The 20,529-nt window shown below is 37.0% G+C and overlaps 1 protein-coding gene and 1 long non-coding RNA gene across 2 annotated transcripts; one reads left to right on the forward strand and one right to left on the reverse strand.

Annotated features, from left to right (window-relative positions):
• The first annotated feature begins 940 nt into the window (after window positions 1-940).
• LOC114459469 (zinc finger BED domain-containing protein 4-like) lies at window positions 941-4,898 on the forward strand. The gene is made up of 2 exons (XM_028441718.1): window positions 941-3,636; window positions 3,841-4,898. The coding sequence occupies exons 1-2, from the start codon at window positions 2,393-2,395 to the stop codon at window positions 4,517-4,519; spliced, it is 1,923 nt and encodes a 640-aa protein (XP_028297519.1). The 5' UTR covers window positions 941-2,392; the 3' UTR covers window positions 4,520-4,898.
• A 245-nt stretch (window positions 4,899-5,143) lies between these two features.
• On the reverse strand, window positions 5,144-5,846 carry LOC114459470 (uncharacterized). The gene is made up of 2 exons (XR_003673367.1): window positions 5,662-5,846; window positions 5,144-5,536 (listed from the first exon to the last, which is right to left on the reverse strand). It is a non-coding gene; the product is annotated as an uncharacterized LOC114459470 (long non-coding RNA).
• Between the last annotated feature and the right edge of the window lie 14,683 nt (window positions 5,847-20,529).

Below are 20,529 nucleotides of genomic sequence, written 5' to 3' on the forward strand. Positions count from 1 at the left end.
AAAACAGTTTTTAGTCAATTGACGACAATGTCCCTCCAAAGACATGGACTGATCAAAAACAACCCCAAGGTTTCTGAGGCTGGTTTTAACAGATGAGTCCAGATCACCAAGAGAGTTTTTAATTACAGGAGCAGTACAACTGGATATCATCAGCATAAAAATGATAAGACACATTTTTAAAACCACGGATCAACCGACCAAGAGGCATCAGATATAATAAAAACAAAACAGGCCCCAGAACAGAGCCCTGAGCTACTCCACATGACAGGTTGGACATATTGGACATAACATCGTTAATAGCAACATTAAAGGTTCTTCCATTAATGTAAGAGATAAAACACTGGAGAACAGTACCAGAAAACCCATCTCAGATTTGAGTGGATCAACCAGTATACTGTGATCTACTGTATCAAAGGCAGCTGTCAGATCAAGTAAAACTGTGTAACAACCAGTCAGTGGTCATCATCACGTCACTAGAAACTTTCAGAAGAGCAGTTTCAGTGGAGTGGATTGATCTAAAACCAGATTGATCAGGACATGCTCTAATGAGGTGAAAAAACAACAGAAAATCTCCCTATGTTGCTGAAAACGGAGCGTAGGGGGCGCCATCACTACAACATTGGGGTCCCCTACGCTCAACAGCACTGGAGAAAACCCTGGGAGCAGCTGCAGGATAATCCACAACACCAGTGAACAGGTGAGTTAATAAAATCTCTTAATAAGGAAGTGAAGTTTAATTATTAATAACAGTAAACAGTTGAAGCAGCTTTCATTCACTGTTTATCACTGTTGAACATATCAATAGTACCATCTGATGGATATCCACAATCTAGAAGTGATGCTGATTGGCCCCAAACACAGTCAATACAGGGTCACAATGAGTCTGTGTATCTGGTTTAGTTAGTGTTCAATGACGTGTGAAAGTCAAAGTAGTGTTGTATCGTTCGTGAACGATTCGTTCAAAATGAACTAATCTTTTATATGACTCGGGAGTAACGAGTCTTCTCAGGGAGCGATTCGTTCATTTTCATGCAGTACCTTCTCTCGCCACATGGCAGCAGCTGCATGAGCTCAGTCAGCAGCAGACAGGAAACAGAAATGATTCGTTCACCACTCACTCAGCTGGATCCATTCTCAGGTCCCAGTTCTTTAGTCACGTGACAGACAGGCTGTCTGTGAGCAGCAAGCACTGCAGTTCGTTCGGTTCGTTCACGATTCGTTCATACGGATCATGACGGATTGCTCTTTCGTTCATTCGTCACGTGACAGCTGTGGCTCAGACAGCTACGGGGCTGGGGGGCTGTTGACTGAGAGCTGAACAAGGAAATGATTGATGTCTGATATCTACAGTTTATTTGTCATGTGACACCCGATATAGATTATTTATTCACGAAATCATAATTATAGTGGTCTTCAGTCCTTGTTGTGTTATTGTATAGCCTATATAATGAATGTGTTTGTAAATAAATACTTTCGAAAATTATATCAACGTGTTAACTTTGTGTTATTTGCCACACAATAGTAAAATACCACAATACGTTATTCATTCATGAAATCATAACTAATCAGCGGTCTCCGGTTCTTTTAACCTTTTTTATTTGAATAATATAATTTTAATTACGTTAAACATCTAGGCTGCACTTAATAGCTCCGGTTACCCACTCTGCTTTTGCTCATGTTCAAAACTTTCTGCACACGTCTGTGTTCTGTGACATGTCCGGAGAAAAAGTCACAATTTCATGAGATTTTTTTATTTTTTATATAAGTCTACCTGCGCTATATTAATCTGTGTATTGCTCTGCTCGTCTGCTGCTGCAGTATCGCTGTCAGTCTGATAGCCTACATAACGGGTTTGCATCGGATGAGAAAAGGAGGTGGAAACGCACCACAAATTCTCACTAAATGTTAACTTTAGAGCCTCTGATCAGCAGCTCACATAGCCCAAATTTGCATACTGGTTTAAGAGCACTTGAGAGCATAATTAGTCGTACACACTTTCACACAGCGCAACAGGGGGTTCACTCGGTTATAGTCACGGCACATGCCGGTGTCGCATCCACTCCCACTGTGCGAAACTAATTCACGTCACAAGTTGGCGTAATTATTTATACATTTTTCTACTACCTGAGCTAAATGGGGTTTGGCATGAAATTGTGTGCAAAGTGGCAATTGTTTGACTCTAATGATATAGCTTTTTTCACCTCGTCACATTTTAATGTCGCACAGAGTGAACTACTAGGAGTGACGTGATTCTGGGCCACAAATTGAGCGCTACTGTCATTCAAGGCTCCATGATGGGCAGTTACCCATCCCCCCACCCATCACCTACATTTACATTAAGTGCCAGGTAAAATCAGAACACAAACAACAGGGGTCTGAGCAGGTCAGAAAAATGAGTGGAAGGAAAAGGAGTGACATTTGGAACCATTTCAGTGAGGTTTCAGCCACTAAATCCAAATGCAATATTTGCAAAAGGATTTTATCAACCCAAGGAGGAAGCACTTCAAATTTGAGAAGACACCTTAAAACGGCACATCCAACTGTGCAGTTAGCACAAGTGAGGGGGGAGAGTGACGATGGAGCCACTGCAGCAGCTGCAAATATCTCCACCAGTAGCACTTTATCTGGACCTCAAATCACTGCTGCTGCAACACTGGCTACAGCTTCTGCAATATCCAGTACACCAGCAGCACCCACCACCACCACCCAAACAGCAGTTAGACCACGGAGGCCACAACAAACACATATGGGCACTTACATTACAAGGCCAATGGATCCACTCAGGCAGAGCAAACTGGATGAAGCACTGGTTAAAATGATAGCTTCTGACTATCAACCATTCTCCATCGTTGAGGACAAAGGCTTCAAAGAATTCACAAAGACCCTGGACCCTTCATACACTCTGCCAAGCAGGAAAACACTTTCTCAAACTCTACTGCCAAAGATGTATGGAAAGATAAGAGCTGAGTTGTTGGAGAAAATCAAGAATGCTCCTGCTGTATGCCTCACAACTGACTGCTGGACATCTGTAACAACCACAAGCTACATGTCTGTGACCTGCCACTATGTACAGGATTTTGCAATGACATCCCATCTCCTGGACTGTTTTGTCTTGACAGACAGACACACTTCTGCTCACCTGGCAAGTGAGTTGAAGAGAGTTGCAGATGAATGGGGTGTCAGTGACAAAGTTGTAGCTTGTGTCACAGACAATGCCAGCAACATTGTGGCAGCCCTGAGAGACCACCTGCACTGGGACCACATACCATGCTTTGCTCATGTTTTAAATCTTGTTGTGAGAGCTGCACTTAGAGAGGTTCAGGGTACAGTTCATAAAATAAAAGCTGTGGTGGAATACTTCCACAGAAGCACAGTTGCTTCAGACAAGCTGAAGGCCACACAGCAACAGATGGGCCAGGAGCAGCTGCGCTTGAAGCAGGATGTGGTTACAAGGTGGAATTCCACATTTTATATGGTGAAAAGGTTCATTGATGTCAAGGATCCAGTCATCTCCACCCTGGCACTTATCAATGCACCCCTATCCACACTGTCCACAGAGGAATGGGAAATTGCTCAGGAAACAGCGGACATCCTCAAACCTTTTGAGGAGGTCACCGTTGAAGTGAGCGCTGAGAGGTATGTAGTTAAAGTAATTCATTTATATTAAACTAACTCACTTTTAATAAGCACAAACTTCATATTTAAAAATATATATATAGTTAGTGATGGATTTTAACTGTATCCTTACTGTTAACAAAGACACATGACATTGATCTGTGATAGTACACTGTTATAACTGCTTTTGAGAACAAAATATGAATAATTGAACTCTGTCTGTAGGTTTGTGACTGCCTCCAAAGTGATTCTGATGGCAAGAGGTCTTCAGAGGATTGTTGCTCGCCATCAAAGAAGCCCGTCAGTCCATGAACCTATTAAAAAACTGGTGGACAGCCTGATGTCTGAAATGCAGAAGAGGTTCAGCAAGGTGGAGCACATTGAGAAGCTTGCTGATGCAACTTGTTTGGACCCAAGGTTCAAAAAGCAAGCTTTTGTTAACAGCAAGGCTGCAGAGGACACTGTGAAGAGAATCACAGCTGCTGCAGCACACAACCACCCCAGTCACAGTGAGGAGGAGGAGTCTCAAAATCCCTCTGTGGCTGCCAGCACAGGGGCCATGTTTTGGGAAGACTTCGATGAGAGGGTTGCAAGCACCAGGGCTTCCACTTCCTCAGATTCTGCCACATCGAGCACCTCAACTGCTGCCATGATGGAGATGCGGGCCTACTTGGCAGAGCCACTCCTATCCCGCTCATCAGATCCTCTGGCATGGTGGAGGATGTGCTCGCCCGTATTCAAAACTCTGTGTGAGGTGATGAAAACTAGACTGTGCATTGTGGCCACATCTGTGCCCTCTGAGAGAGTTTTCTCAAAGACTGGGCAGATAATCACAGACAGACGGAACAGGCTCAGCCCCTCCAAGGTCCGCCAGCTTGTGTTTCTAAATGCCAACTTGCCTTAAAGCTGGCCTTTAATATACATGTGTCACTTTTAATTGTGCAATATTGTTGGTTTGGTTTGGTTTGGTTTTTATTTAATTTTATTCTTATTTAACTTTTTCTATTTAACTTTATTTATGTCTCTTAGATGTGTATAGTGTTGTGTATGTAATATACATGTGTCACTTTTAATTGTGCAATATTGTTGGTTTGGTTTGGTTTTTATTTAATTTTATTCTTATTTAACTTTTTCTATTTAACTTTATGTCTCTTACTCTTAGATGTGTATGTTGTGTATATAATACACATGTGTCACTTTTAATTGTGCAATATTGTTGGTTTGGTTTTTATTTAATTTTATTCTTTAACTTTTTCTATTTAACTTTATTTTTGTCTCTTAGATGTGTGTAGTGTTGTGTATATAATGTAAAGTGTGTTTTATATATAAGTCTCTTTAAAAATAAATATTTTCGAAAATTATATCAGCATATTTATTGTGTTATACTCTGCCACAAAATAATCAAACATAACAATGATAACAACAAACACAATAAAAATAACAATAATAGTAATAATAATAATGTCACTTTTTGGACACAATAAATGCACCATGTAAACATAGGCAACTCATCAACTATTATTTTTTGTTTTAATTGTATCATTAATTGTCAAAATTAGTTTTACATTCGCTGTCCTCTCCCCAGCTGTCATGTGATCGACTGCTCAGCCGAAAGGGTCTCTGTCTGCTCAGGCTGTGGAGCAGAGCAGTACTTGTTCTCGTTCATCCAACTCGTTCATTTGTCACGAGTCTGACTCGCGGGCTGACCGGGTCTTTCTCGTTCATCGTTCACAGCTCAGTACTTCGTTCTCGTTCGTCCAACTGGTTCCTTTGTCACATGACTCGCGGGCTGACCGGGTCTTTCTCGTTCATCGTTCATCGGTTCACAGCTCTGGCTCAGGCTGAGCTCTGCGCCAGCAGCATTACTTCTCTCTGATTGGTCTGTTTTCACTGTCACGTGACAGTTACCCAGACTGCCGTGCTGTTAAACAATGATAACAGAGAGGATACAGGACACAAGTTACATTATTGTGGTGTGTGTTAGCTTTCCTGGGTTTTCAAATGGCTTGAATAGCTTATGGCATTTTGTGTGTTATACTTTGTCACCTGAAGCAAACCATCTTGTCTACAGTATTTATAGTTGGAGAAAACACGTCGGCGGTATGAGTTCTGCATTGTGCAGGCTTCAGCGCCATCTGCTGTACAAATGAACGAAATGATTCGTTCGGGACTCGTTCAATTTAATGTTCGAGAGTTAAAGAATCGAATCAGAGGAAAGAACCGGTTTTCCCATCACTAAGTCAAAGTGAGTCAGGTCACACAGAGAGGAGAGGGTGAACAATTAACCACCTGCACCTGTGCTGCCTTCACTCAACCTGGGATTTTCTGCCTCCTGCTAATGGTTGAATATATTCTACTGTAAAGAGGAGACTTTGATAAAGAAGTGTTTTAGATCAAACTAGTTCAGCTCTTTCTGATCAATCTAAGCACTCTTCTAACCTGGATATCAGGGATCATATGTTAGGGTTTCCTATAGAGACTCTATTTTCCCACACTCTCCTGGGGAAAGTGAATGCACCTCATAATGAAATGCAGAGCAGCTGATGGAGAAGCTGTGAGATGTTACAGAATCTGAGCTAACATGCTAATGAACCCTTGTTCACTCCTTTATCTTTACATACACTTGTACACTTCATGTACACAAATGTTCCATCTCATAAAAGTGCTACTTCAGAACTATCCATAGATATACAATTTATCATCATTTTCAAACCCTTTATATGTTTGTATGAACTTTTTTATAATGAGAACCCCTGATATTTTAAACAGCAAAAACACAATATATGAGATATCTCCAAAAAATAAGGTGCAAAATGAAATATTTTTTATGTTAATAATACAGCCTAAACCATGACAATTATTGATAACAGAATTGATTTTAATGCATTATTATTTTTGGCACAAGGACAGTTTTAAAGAAAAAATAACACTTGTACTCCTCCTGTCTACAAACCTCTGTCTCATAAAAAGGCAATAAAAATGTAATCTATTAATATTATTTTTGTTTCCACTGCATCAGATCTTTTCAACTACTTCAGAACTATCCATAGATATACAATTTATCATTTTTAAACATTTTTTATGTTTGTATGAAGCTTTTGTCACGAGAACCCCTGATTGTTTCAACAGGAAAAACACAAAATATGCGAGAGGGGTCCAGCTGCAGAACCTCCATGCCCCTGGCCCGGAAGCTAACCCTCCATATATGGGTTCCTGTAGAGCAGCTTTTCTCCTGAAGGTGGCAGTAATGCAACATTTTGGGTGCCAACTGCCGTCAACAACCAAAGAAGAAGAAGCTACTCTTCTTCTATTGTTAGACGAGACAGTAGCGGTACACGTGTTTCTTGGAACAGCCTTGCTCAGAACATGGTAAGTAAAGAGTTTTGTTTATGTTAAATTATCGATAAAATGATTAATTTTCAACGTTCGCGGTGTTCAGACGAGAGGGGTCCAGCTGCAGACTATTATTATTAGTTTCTTCAGATGATCTGACCATTCGGTGATGGAGAAAATGAATAAAGGTGTTTGTTTTCTGTTTTTTGTTTTCTGTACTGAAGCAAAAGAGCTTGAATTTGAAAAACAAGGCGTTTTTTGTTTTTTCATTTTGGTTTTGGAAACAAATATCAAATAATTGTTTTTTTTTTCTCATGTTTTTGTTACATAACAATGAATGAATGATACACGGATCCGTGTACCCTTCGTTCTTTGATTATTTAGTTTCAAAACCAAATTTAAAAACTATTGATTGTTTTTCTGTTTTATTAATTTAAAACCAGAAACTGGAAAACCAAATTCCCCCCAAAAAACCAAAAAATTATGCATTTCTGATTTATTTTAAGATAATCAAAATACCAATGGTAACATATTGTTTTGTTTTTTTAAAAAGTACCTTTGATTCTACATCTAGACCGGAAAATATCTGGTTTTGAAATGAAATAACCGAAGAATTATTGTTGTAGAATTAAAGCAACTTTTTCCAAATGAACCTTGTTCACTCACTGATGTTAATGTTTTAAATTTTTTTTTTTTTTTTTTCAGATGCATGTTTCAATTTTCAAGAAAGACGTCAAACCTGAGGTGAGCTGCTGCACAACGTGCTGCAAGCAGTATCACTGCCCCATTTGCCCAAAACTACAGTCATTTAAGTTATTTAATATGGAGAAGCACTTTGATGTCCATGTGCAAAATACAATAACATTTTAAGGTAAGATTCACATGGACGCAGACAGCCTATTGTGTAAATGCACATCTGATATCAATGCTGATTAAAACAATGATCCTATTAGTTCTACAAGTTATTTTTGTCCTTGTTCTATTCTTTGTCTGTAGTAATCATTTTATTTTGCTTCCATTTGTTTTAGATGTTGATTTACTGTTGTACTTTACAGTGCAGAGATGTGAGTCATATAGAAGTTCACCTCAATATGTGCAGCCGTGCCCAATGTCTACCTACCTCTACTGAACCTATCCTAGTCACTCCTTCTCCTTCACAACCTGCTTCAACAGCTGCACCAGTTCCCACTCTTTCACCTAAAGTACAGTCTAAAATGGTCAAATATCCTCACTGTAGCCTCTTATTATTCTGAATAAATGTCCCTACACATAACCAAAAGAAACACACAACACCATCACCTTCAGGAGGAACCTGGTAGACTACGCTCTTCTCATCATCAATGGTGACCTGGTGGAGAAAGTATGGTCCTTCAGGTTCCTGGGTGTTCACATCCAGGAGGAGCTCTCCTGGGCCACCATCAGACCCATCCTCTCTGACCCCTCCCACCCATCCTCTCTGACCCCTCCCACCCTGCTCCCCTCTGAAGGAGATACGGATCAATCAAAGCTCCACCTCCAGAATGACAAACAGTTTGTATCCCTGGGCCATGAGAACCATGAACAAAAAATAACCTTTTTCCTCCCATGACTCAAACTACATGTGCAATAATCCACATCAAAGTGTAATACACTGAGTTATATTTATTTATCTAATAACTGGTTACTTTATATTTTTATATTGTGTGTATGGTAATGTATAAAGTTTGCTGAGTAGTTTTTTGGTATTGTATAATTATACGTCTTTCCTTTTCCAGTATTTTATTTAAGTGTATGTTTTATGTCATTATTGGAGAGCACCTTAATATTGTACATATGTACAATAACAATAAAAGCTTCTATTCAAAAATACTTTTTTTTCTCCACTGTAGCTGATGCTTGTTTATGTAGAATTGTTTTTTCTTAATGTTATATTTTGTTATGATGTGACTTTTTCTTTTAGTTGGCTTCTTATAAATAAAGTTGAATTAAATTAAATAAAGACACTAAACAGATGTCTTCCTTAAGTTTCATTGTGTTTACAGCCCATTGTATTTGTTTAATATTGTTTTGTGTTGATCTTACATAACCTAATTTGTACTTTTTTTGACATTACTAAATATTGACTTTTGTCAACCACTTATTTGTGTCTTTATTTCGCAAATTATGATCCATATTACTTAGAACTTAAACATTACTGGTTTGATACTTATTTGGAACTAAATTATAGAAGGATTTTTGTAACATTTACTGTTAGTGTTCACCAAGGTAAGTTTTAGTGGTTCTAATGTAAATGTATATGTATATGGCATTGTATACTTAATAAGTTAATAACAGTATGCCTATTCACAACTGTAACTAAATGTACGTTTTTGTATATTTTACTGATGTCATTAATATTAGATTTATGATATATATATATATATATATATATATATATATATATATATATATATAGCAATAACTATATTCCTTTAGGTCTACTTTTACTAGATCTGAGTTATAAGCTGTGCTTTTACTTAAAGACAATATACAGTGATTATAAAGCCATGTGATTTTGCGTATGATTATTTATTGCTAGTGTAATGTTAATGCAATTGTGCATAAATTATGAGCACATAAGACATCCTAGTAAAACCTTAAAATGGCAATTTAAAAGAAAAAAAACATACATAAAACATTCACACAAAGTGTCTAATGTAAAACCACGTGTTGAACGTTTTGATATTGTTTCATAAAACAATTAGCTCTGGGCTGTAAGAATTACTTTAATCACAAAAAATAATATATGACACAGTTATCATAAAATGGACTTAATGAGATATTTTACCTTCATGTGTTGTTCTTAAAGTTTTATGGTATTAATGCTGTGAATCTGTAAACATTGAATTTATCCTACATTTATCCCCGTTTTAATTTTAAAACAAAGAGGTTGTGATAGAACTGCAGCACAAATAAAACTATTGTGTCTCTAACGATCAACATCATTCACAGAAATGCTGATCAGTTTATATGTTGTTGATGAGGTGCTTTATACTTTGTTTTTTCAATGTAACACTGAGGAATCCGGTTAACAAAGGTCTTAAAACCCAGATAAACCTTCCGGAAATGCCTAGCCAACATGGCTATGCTATCGGTTTTATTTTGTATTTTTTTCTTTATTTCATGATGTCACTTCCGGAGCGGGGCATGGAGGAGCGGGGCATGGAGGTTCTGCAGCTGGACCCTCTTGGTTCGTGTGACAAGGACATAAAGTTCTTACATCATGCTGAAAAGCCTGGCACAAGTGGAGGTCATTTTTAAGTCTGTCTGTCCTCCATAACTTTAGCTGTGTTTGATAAAACTAGTTCTAATTCACTAGTTTTATTATGAATGATGATAAATATGTGCAGAATAAAGCAGATGATGTTAGTCCATCACCTGAGGATTATAGAGGGGATACATTTTCTATCAGGCACAGTGAGACAGGCTGAAATCATTTGTATCTCCTGATAACATGTTCTGGTCCACAGTCCTGTATCACCATGTGTCTGTGTTGAGAATGTCTGAATAAATGCTATGAAGTTATGATGATCAACAGAGGCTGAATAAAAAAATACACCAATATCTAAAGATCAGATCTCCTGTGTAAAGGAAAGTGAGTTACATCAACAACTACTGTTGGCAGTGCTGCAGTAAGTTCATCAGAACATCATTGAGTGAAAAAGGTGGATCTGAGTCTGACAGTGTGTTCAAATGTTCACAGTGGTGTTGATTTTACTGTATCACAAGTTGGACACATTGATCTAAAGACTGAATTACAGCGTGTTTGAGTCTAGAACCCAGAGAGTATTTAGCTAACGTTTAGTTAGCAGGCTGGTCGCCTAGCAACATTACACTTTCATAGAAAAAGGAGAATATATGACATTGTCAAGCAGATCTATTGAGTACATTAACAACACGTAATGTACAGAATAGCAAAAGCATTTATTTAGGTAGAAATTTTATTAATATTATCAAATTATATATTATTTAGGGGTCTATTGTGTCTGCTTTATTGGAATTAATAGGTATATATGAATTGTTTAATATTTAAAATATAATAATTTTTGTTTGTTAATTTAGATTTTGTGTATTTTGCTCAAACTGTCTTTTTAGTGTTAATCTTACTGTCTGGATTATATCAGTTTTGTCTCTGTTTACGTACATGTTTTTGTTGTTAGATTTAGATTAAGTTGAAATTAGTTAAAAAAGGAACCATGAATAATAATCCATCTTTTACAATCAAAGCATGATCGTAACAATTCACATTTAGTTTTAATAATAAGGCTTGACCTGAGGGTCACTACTTTGGGACGACACAGGAAGTGGGCATCCCTGATGTTTGTGATTAAATACAAAATGGTTCGCCAAAAAAACCAAACAAAAACTTGTGAAATCTCTGCAATTATAAACCTGGATGTGTAATAAACACTCAAAAACAAACTTGACATTAAAATTATCAACCTATGATCCCCAAGTTTTTTTTAGTTTTTTTTTTTTTAACCTTTTTACTGTATTTCAACAGAGATCAACAGGGCTGGGAATCTTTAGGTACCTCACGATTCAATTACGATTATATAGACTATCGATGCATCTAGATACACTGTTTTCACAGCATTTCTTTGTTGAAAGTGTCTAAAGGTACGTTAACGTAGCCATAGCCCCCAGGACTATTGATACATGTCCGGAGCTTTTCTACATAACGTGGGTTCGAGTCCCACATTTGACAAAATATTTTTGACGAATTGCTGTTTTAAAAACAAATCAAAAACATCACAGGTAACAGTGACACATTGAGCTCTTTACCTTTTATTAAACCAGCTGTAAACTGCTCAGTTAGAACTGCGTGGGCTGTTCTAAATGATATATATATATACTCTATATATATATATATATATATATATACAGTATATATATATATTTTACAAATTAAAATCATATACAACTTTATTCTATTATTTCACTGTTAAATATAAATCTGGTTAATAATAAAATAATAATAATAATAAAATGCACTATAAAAATATCTGAGCTGACACTTGTTACTAATATTCACCAAAAGTAATTTGTACCATGAAAAACAACAATTTAATGTCTGCTTAGCAAAACAAAAGAAGCACTGAGCATTACTTTTGATTGGTTCTTTAGTGTTTGTTAAATATAGCTCATGATGCTCAAATGTTACAAGTAACAGAAATGTGTTTTTGTTAATAATGCAGGTGTTTCTTTTAGATTTATTTTTGTCAAATAAAACACTTGTATTAATACATGAAGCTAAGTTATTAAATGTTAAATGTTGAGTCTATTGCACAGCTCTTTGTTCATTCTGTGAATAATAGGGATTTGGATGGTTTGATGTTGTTTTACATAATGGTTCATTAAACACCACACATGTATTTCATTGTACAAAAGTTCAATAAACATGAAGCAGATTGTGTCAGTGTTTTATTTAACTATCAAGCTACTTGTACTTACACTGTGCATTTATGTTTTGTGAACTTTCAAGCACCACCTGTGTTCATTATTGTCCCCTGAAATAATCCTGACAAATAACACGTTTTCAAATTTATTGAACCAACAGGGAACAAATGACATCACATTTCACAATAAATCAAAAACTAAATTAAACTAACTGTAACAAGTGCAGTAGAAAACAAAAAGGAAAAATCAGTGCACGTATGAAATTAACAGGAACAAGTAACGTCATGTTTCTTAATGAATATAACATATTTCATAAATAAATCAAAACTCAAAAGCTAAACTTAAAACTCACCAGCATTAAAAACAAATGTAAAAGTACAGAAGTCCTTTACCCTAAAAACAGATTTTTTATCCCTTAAAAACAGATATTAAAACTTTGTTTATGGTTTCGCTCCACTTCACATGCTGACTTAAGTCCTTATTTTTCAACTTTAGTTCCACGTTACATTTTGTTCCCGGTGTCACAGTCTGAGTTCACATCATACTGAGATCCTCTTACAATCTCAGTACGTGACTGCTACGTACTGAGATGTACCCGTACTGGGTTATACTGATTATAAAAAATGAAGTTACATTAGGTTAACTGTTTTTTACTGCAATGTATATTATAATCATGTTTTTTTGGAAAATAAATTATTTATTTTTGTATGGAGTTTTATTATAATCATGTTCCTGAGCTCCTTCTTCTTCTGCTCTGAATATGCTTTACTATGACTGTGTCCTCTAGAACTAAAGTATCCTATTTACCTGTCCGTCACTCATGTTACCGATGTGCCATCTAGCAAGCAAATGTCACTATATTTTAACCCGATTTCAAAGGAAAAATGTATAAACAGAATATCCTGCAGTGTGGATGACGCCATTGTGATGAATTCTGACCCGGAAGCACAACTTTTGCGACTCAAATGAGGCTCAGGGGTGGATTTCTGTTTTGCAAGCCTTCACAATAGTCTTTTTTTTTCCTTTGGGGCTCTGTAGGAAGCTGTCTTTACGGTGCTCTGCTGAATGAGAGGAGGAAAAAAAAGTGTATATATAAACATGTTTGATATGACTTTTAAGCAAAAAGCAATTTAGCACTTTAATCTAGTAGCTATTGTCAGGCCTTTATCTGTCATATTGTAAACTGGTTATTAGCTATTTCAGTTTGTGAGTCAGCAGTGACGGTAGATTATAGTTATTTTTTTACTGTAGTTTCATTATTGTTAAGTTGTGAATATGAAAAACAATCTTATTAAATTTTACACATTTCCATTCATATGCATTTTATTTTTTTTCAAAATTCTGCTTTATTTTTTATTTTTTTTAATTCCGTGCTTTCCACATTCATCTTTTAAAATTTAATTTAACAATATTGATCCTTTTTTTTCAGGAAAGATTAGTTTTTAATTCCTGTGAGCAAACAAAATAAATTTAAAAAAAAACAAACCATAATTAAACAAAAAATTATTAAAAATAAAGTAAGATACAATTAGAAATGTATATAAGTTGTACTGTGAAGAAACAAAGTAAATAAAAAAAAAAAACATAATTATAATAATCAAAAATAAAATACAATTAAAAGGTAAATATACATTGTTGTATGAGAGCAACATTAATATCACCATATTTTCCTCAGGGATCAATTTTTTACTGAATCTGATCAGGTTTATTGATTAAGTTTTGATCAAATTAATTGAAATTAACCTAATTTAAATGATCCTGATGACATCATTCATCAGTTGTCAGGCCCCACTTCTCTGGAACCATCTACCAACCACGGTTCGGGGGGCAGAAACCCTCTCTACCTTTAAGGTTAGGCTCAAAACATTCCTCTTTGATAAAGCTTTTAGTTAGGAACCAGCTCATAGCTCATAGTTAAGATGCAATAGGCATAGACTGCCGGGGCGGTCTGGCATGCTCGGTTGGAGAGAGGTTGGAGAGGGCGTTAAGAGAGAGGTCATTTAGGTTAGAGAGGGACCGGAGAGGGTCCCATTCCTCTTTCAAACACTCCCTCTATGTCTGCTTCTTCCCTTGTGTGTTTGCTCCTGTACTCCTTCTGGCTTTTGTCTTGCAGGTCCGTGGGATCCTCAGTGTGGAGTTACAGAGACTCAGCGGCTCTGTCTCCACCCTTTTCTCTGCACACACCCAACACAGCATAACGTGGATGGCTGTTCATCATAGGAATGGGATCCACACAAGGTTCCTGCTGCTTAACAGAAGGCTTTCCTTGCCGCCATGATGAATTCATGTTGGGTGTGGGATACATATGTATGTGTATATACGTATATATACATATGTGTGTATCCATGAAATGAAGAGTCCGTCCTTAAGACTGCTCTACTGTAAAGTGCCTTGAGATACCATTGGTTATGATTTGGCGCTATACAAATAAAGATTGATTGATTGATTGATTGATTGATTGATTGATTGATCATTCCAGACTATGATTACACAAAAATAAATGGACTCAAGGATGATTCAGTTATTTCACCACTAGGGGTCAGAATATTGTACAGTATCAGAAGTTATTATATGTTTAAACGCTCTGAGCTGGTGATTAAAGCTGATCATGTTTTCACAAGCCCCTCTCATGATATACATTGGTAATCAATAATTTTAGCAAAGCAGTTTATATTATCAGTTAAAAATCTTGTAAATGCAGTATCTATAAACAGCCAGGAGGTGGTGGTAGAGTTACAGTACAAAAGTGCTTGTTACAGAGGTTTGACTATTTAAATAGACTAGTACAGTGCCCATCACAAGTATGTATTCATATAGTGGGAGGAGCTAAAGTAGAGTTGTTAATTATGTCCAAATGAGTATGTGTTTGAAGATTGGATGTACAAAGAGGTGTACATACTCGGGACATGAACATGATAAATGTGCTTGTTGTTTTATAATTTTTTGTTTGGTGTATCTTTCTGTAATGTATGTATTTTGGAGTCATTATGTGTATTTTTGTATCTCTGTTGTCTTTTTGTGCATTTTTTCTGTAATTATAGTTTTTTGTTGCCATTGTAGTGATTCTGGATTCATTTTGTGTATTTTTGTATCTTTTTTGGTGTAGTTTTGTGCATTTCTTTTGTCATTTAGTGTATAAATATTTATTTTCGTGTATTTTGAGTCATTTTCATATGTTTTTTTCTGTAGTGTTTGCTTTTTGCAGTCATTTCATGCCTGTTTTTGGAGCCTTTTTGTATATTTTTGTGCATTTCTGTTGTCATTTTGTGTACTTTTTGTATAAATATCAATTAATTTTTTGTTTTATTTTACTCATTTAGTATATTTTTATTATAAACTGTGTGTGTGTCTACCTCCATCTCCTCAGTGCGTTATCTCTCACACACACGCGTGTCTTGCACATAATCCATCGCAGGTTGTTGAGAGATAAAGAAAAAAAGAGAAAGAGACACGGAAGTACCACGAAAAATAAACGTTTTGCAATGCAACACCAAAGTGGCAACTATCTCTAAACGGCTCTGTGTGAGTTCAACATTTACGTCCCTGTGTAGTGCACGCACGCGCATCAGTTGTGTGTGTGTGTGTTTGTGGGGGAATCCATTCTAAATTTATGCGCACCAGTCCATCCACGTGTACCTGCCTGCCTAACTTTCACTTTCTGTAGTCAGGTGTAGTGGCAAGTGTGATGTGAGTGAAGCTGCAGTAATCATCAGGAGCGCTTCACGATGTAGCACCGTCACCGTGACATGTAAACACTTAGATCTGATTCAGAGCGTAACACTACAGTGACTACCAAGTCAAATTCCTTGTGCTGTCCTAAAAACTGTACTTGGCCAATAAAACACTTCTGATTCTGACTACCACGCTATGAACGGGTGTTGTGATACAGACTGTAAACGGACTAAATGGTGGTTCGTTATACACTCACATGCTTACATACCAGTACACGTGTACACGCCTGCACGCATGTCACGTAGACGGTGATCAATAGTGAAGCACACCTGGTCGACGTGTGTGTATGTGTGTGTGTGAGACTCTCTACCTGGGACTCTAATCTCCTTCGTTGGTTCTCTCACACACGCTGTGGAGAACACAGCAGCCATTGCCGTCATTAACATTCGGATGAGGTCTGTCCGGTCTAAACAGCGTACGGTCAAACTAACATCAAAATAAACGTTTTGAAACGTCATCACCAAATAAGGAACAGGAAAAAAACAAAGCATTTCCTCAAAAGAGAAGTCCACAGGAGCTCTGGCACACACCGGAAGTGACGTGAGCTGTGCAGTGAAATAGATATAAATGGTGCGATAGCGCCCCCTCACACACTGAGGTCAAAAGCTGAACAGGTTTCACTTGTGGGCCGTCCAGAAGTGAAATAAAATTAAAATAAACATTTGGAAATCAACAAATTACTCCAAAATAACAGATGCATAAACTCGAGGTATTTGGAAGCCGTTGACAAAGTTTTAGGTCGAACAGGCACTGTGTCAGAAAGACACACACACGCACACACTTATTGAATTGTAGTATAGATTTATATCTTGAAGTGAAAAAAAACTAAAGTAGTAGTAACAGAACCGAGCCTCACGCTCCTCCCTCTTCTCATGGATGTGTGTTTCATTTATGAATTTTAATTAGCATTAATGTTGAACAATTGTCTGTGTAAAATGGTGACTGATAAAATAATGCTTGTGCCTCATAGTAGTGTTTGCTTAAAAAAATATGTGGTTAAATGACAGCCTTCTATGAGCAAACATGTTTGATATGACTTTTAAGCAAAAAGCAATTTAGCTTTAATCTAGTAGCTATTGTCAGGCCTTTATCTGTCATATTGTAAACTGGTTGTGAGCTATTTCAGTTTGTGAGTCAGCAGTGACGGTAGATTATAGATATTTTTCACTGTAGTTTAACTTTAATTATTGTTAAGTTGTTGTGAATATGAAACAATCTTAGCAATGCTGACATAGTGGAGACATTAGATATTTAGTTATTGTGTATTCTTGCCAATATTGCGGTTTACTGATTTATAGCAGGGTTTGCAGCTCACGGATTTGTATTTTCTTTGTTCTTTTCAGCCTTTGGTCAACCTTTGGTCAACCTTTGGTCAACCTTTGGTCAACCTCCTCACCTTATCTCACCGCACCTCACATATTGCCTCACATTATTTTCAGAGTTTTTTTCCATTGTCATTGTTAATATATTCAGTTAGATTAGATACAACAGTAAGTGCAATATTTTATAGACAGCAACACATGTTTTGTTATTGTAATTAAATACATGAATTTATTTTATTGCATAATTGTGACCATCAACCACCAACAATATATATATATATATATATATATATATATATATATATATATATATATATATATATATATATATACACACACTGAACAACAATATAAACACTTTTGTTTTTGCTCCCATTTTTCATGAGCTGAACTCAAAGATCTAAAACATTTTCTATAAACATTAAAGATCTGTTTCTCTCAGATATTGTTACAAATGTGTGTAAATGTGTGTTAGTGAGCAGAGATAGCCCCTCCCACCTCACAGGTGTGTCATATCAACATGCTGATTAGACAGCATGATTATTGCACAGGTGTGCCTCAGGGTGGCCACAATAAAAAGACGAAAAACAACAACAATTTTACACCTTAGCAGCCCACTGCTCCTCTGTGGTGGTTAAAGATAAGAAATTAAAGACAATAAAAACTAGAATATTTGCATTTCCTGAAGAAAATGCAAGTGGGGATGGAAAACGAATGGGTGGGGAATAGTCAATAAGTTTCAAGTGATGTGATGTGAAATTGTGGTTGTGTATATTGTGCTTATTGTTGTGTTATCAAGCCGGTCTGGTGACCAGTGTGCGGCTTAGGAATAATGGTGGTGGCTGTGAGCAGAGGAGGAAGTGAGTGGAAGTTACATAAAACAGGTATTTGGGAACAACGTGTCTATGGTTGAGCCCAGTATGAGTGTTATCCCACAGCCCGAGGCCAGTGCGTCCATGACAAATGTGATTCCAAGAGCCGCTACTGCAAAACCCATGAGCCGCCCCCGGGCATGGATGAATATTTCTAGATCCTTGTTCATCCATGTTCATTCTGTCTCTTCTATCCTTCAGGTGGAGCTGATTCTATGCTGATGTTACAGGTGAATGGAGGATTGTGGAACCACTCAGCCGTGACAGCAAACATGGTGAGAAATGAATGGATTGAAGTTTGGTTCCTGACGTCCATGTGGATGTTCTATTGAAGTTGATCTCCTACTGAAGCCTAATGCTATGTCTGATCCATCTTTAACAGCCACTGTTCTTTCTAGGAACACATTTAGAAACAAATGTTTGTTTTGTTCCTTCTCTGTGTTTAATCTATAACTGTTCTACAGGACTCTGGAAGCCAGAACAAAGTGACACCTCAATGTTCTCAGGACGATGAATCTAAGAGAAAAACTTCAGAGCAAAGAGTTCAACAGCAGAGCCAAGCTGGAGTTAAAGCTAAACATACATGTGACCAGTGTGGGAAGGACTTTACCAGGAAATCAAACCTCACTGTACATCAAAGAATCCATTCTGGAGAAAAACTCTTCATCTGTGACGAGTGTGGAAAAGCGTTTGCTCAGAAAGAGCACCTGAAGATCCATCAGCTTGTTCACAGTGGAGAGAAACTTCACACGTGATGAATGTGGAAAGACTTTTAGTCAATCTGGACACCTCAGAGAACATGTCCTCATTCACCGTGGAATCAAAGCTCACAGATGTGAACAGTGTGGAAAGACTTTTACACAAAGATCACATTTAACTCTGCACATGCAGACTCACTTCAGAACAGTGTTGTATCACTGTGACCACTGTGGGAAAATATATAAACACAAACCAACCCTCACTGAACACCTGAGATCTCACACTGGACATGAAGTGTGTCCCTGTGACCAGTGTGACAAAGTTTTTACAACATATCAACAATTAAAATATCACCAAATCAGCCACTCATCAGAAAGACCTCATAAATGTGACACATGTGGAAAATCTTACAAGAGGAAATCTAACCTTAATTTCCACCAACGCGTTCATGAGAAAAATATTTTCTGATGTGATGAGTGTGGGAAGACCTTCAGCACTTCATCTGTTCTCCACTCACATCTCTGTGTGGATGGAGACATGGAGCAGGAATCATCTTCAGATCCCAGCGACACACGGATGGTGACGACACCTTCTGGTTCCAGTGTTGGACTGAAGAACCCAGAGATCAGGCTGCACAGGATTCCAACATAAACCTGCTGTCAGCTGGAAAATGGACACCAACAGTTCAGGAAGTTGTTGATCTGGTCTGGTTAAATAAATAAATGTGACACATTGATTCCAGTGTTCATTGTTTTTTTACACTGTGATTTTATTCCTTTGAATCATCACTGAAAGTGTACAAATAGCAGGTAATTTAAAAAAAAAAAAAAAATCAAGAAAATCTCTTTACGTTGTGTGACAATTTTGAAAGTGTGTAATATGTTTTATTATGTGTATTTATTCAAAATCATAAATATGAGACAATGGATTTATTAACAGCAGCAATGATCTGATAACAGGATGCTGAAAATTGATTGTTACTGTAATGTAGAACTAATAGTTTATACTTCCACCAACAGTTCTTAGAATGTTCTGTAAGAAGATGATTTGACAATTAGAAGAAGAAGAATTCTCTTCAGAATCCACCAACATGTAGGAAAAGCTTGTCCATCAGGAAGAACAGTTTCACTGTGTTGACCAGCGTTCCTGGTTTACTCCTTCAAAGTAACTAAATACTCTTGTTCTGTTGAGCAGCTACACTCACCTACTTCATCAACTCCCAATCCTCTCAGTGAGAGGGGAATTAGCTCAAATGGTAGAGCGCTAGCTGCACAAAGACAGGGGGGCAATTTTTACACTCAAAGCAATAGTGAAATATCATAGACAGTGTCACATGTACCTCTATATAGATATTTCTGGTGTATTTTAACAGAGTCACCAGACGTGCTCCTTGCTTTGAGCTGGACTTGAACCCACAACCTGCTGCCAACACAAATCCTGGGTCACACACACTCACACAAAGAATTAAAAAAAACTAAACTTAGACTTTAGAATAACAAATTATAAATAATTAACAATTTAAGAATTTCTTCTTTTTA

This window comes from Gouania willdenowi, unplaced genomic scaffold (genome assembly GCF_900634775.1).
Source record: "Gouania willdenowi unplaced genomic scaffold, fGouWil2.1 scaffold_315_arrow_ctg1, whole genome shotgun sequence".
NCBI classification, from domain to species: Eukaryota; Metazoa; Chordata; class Actinopteri; order Blenniiformes; family Gobiesocidae; genus Gouania; species Gouania willdenowi.

Bases quoted from the DNA above. Each gene is read 5' to 3' on its own strand.
- LOC114459469 (XM_028441718.1), top strand. From the start codon at position 2,393: ATGAGTGGAAGGAAAAGGAGTGACATTTGGAACCATTTCAGTGAGGTT. The intron at 3,637-3,840 runs GTATGTAGTTAA...CTCTGTCTGTAG, and splicing joins GTTGAAGTGAGCGCTGAGAG to GTTTGTGACTGCCTCCAAAG.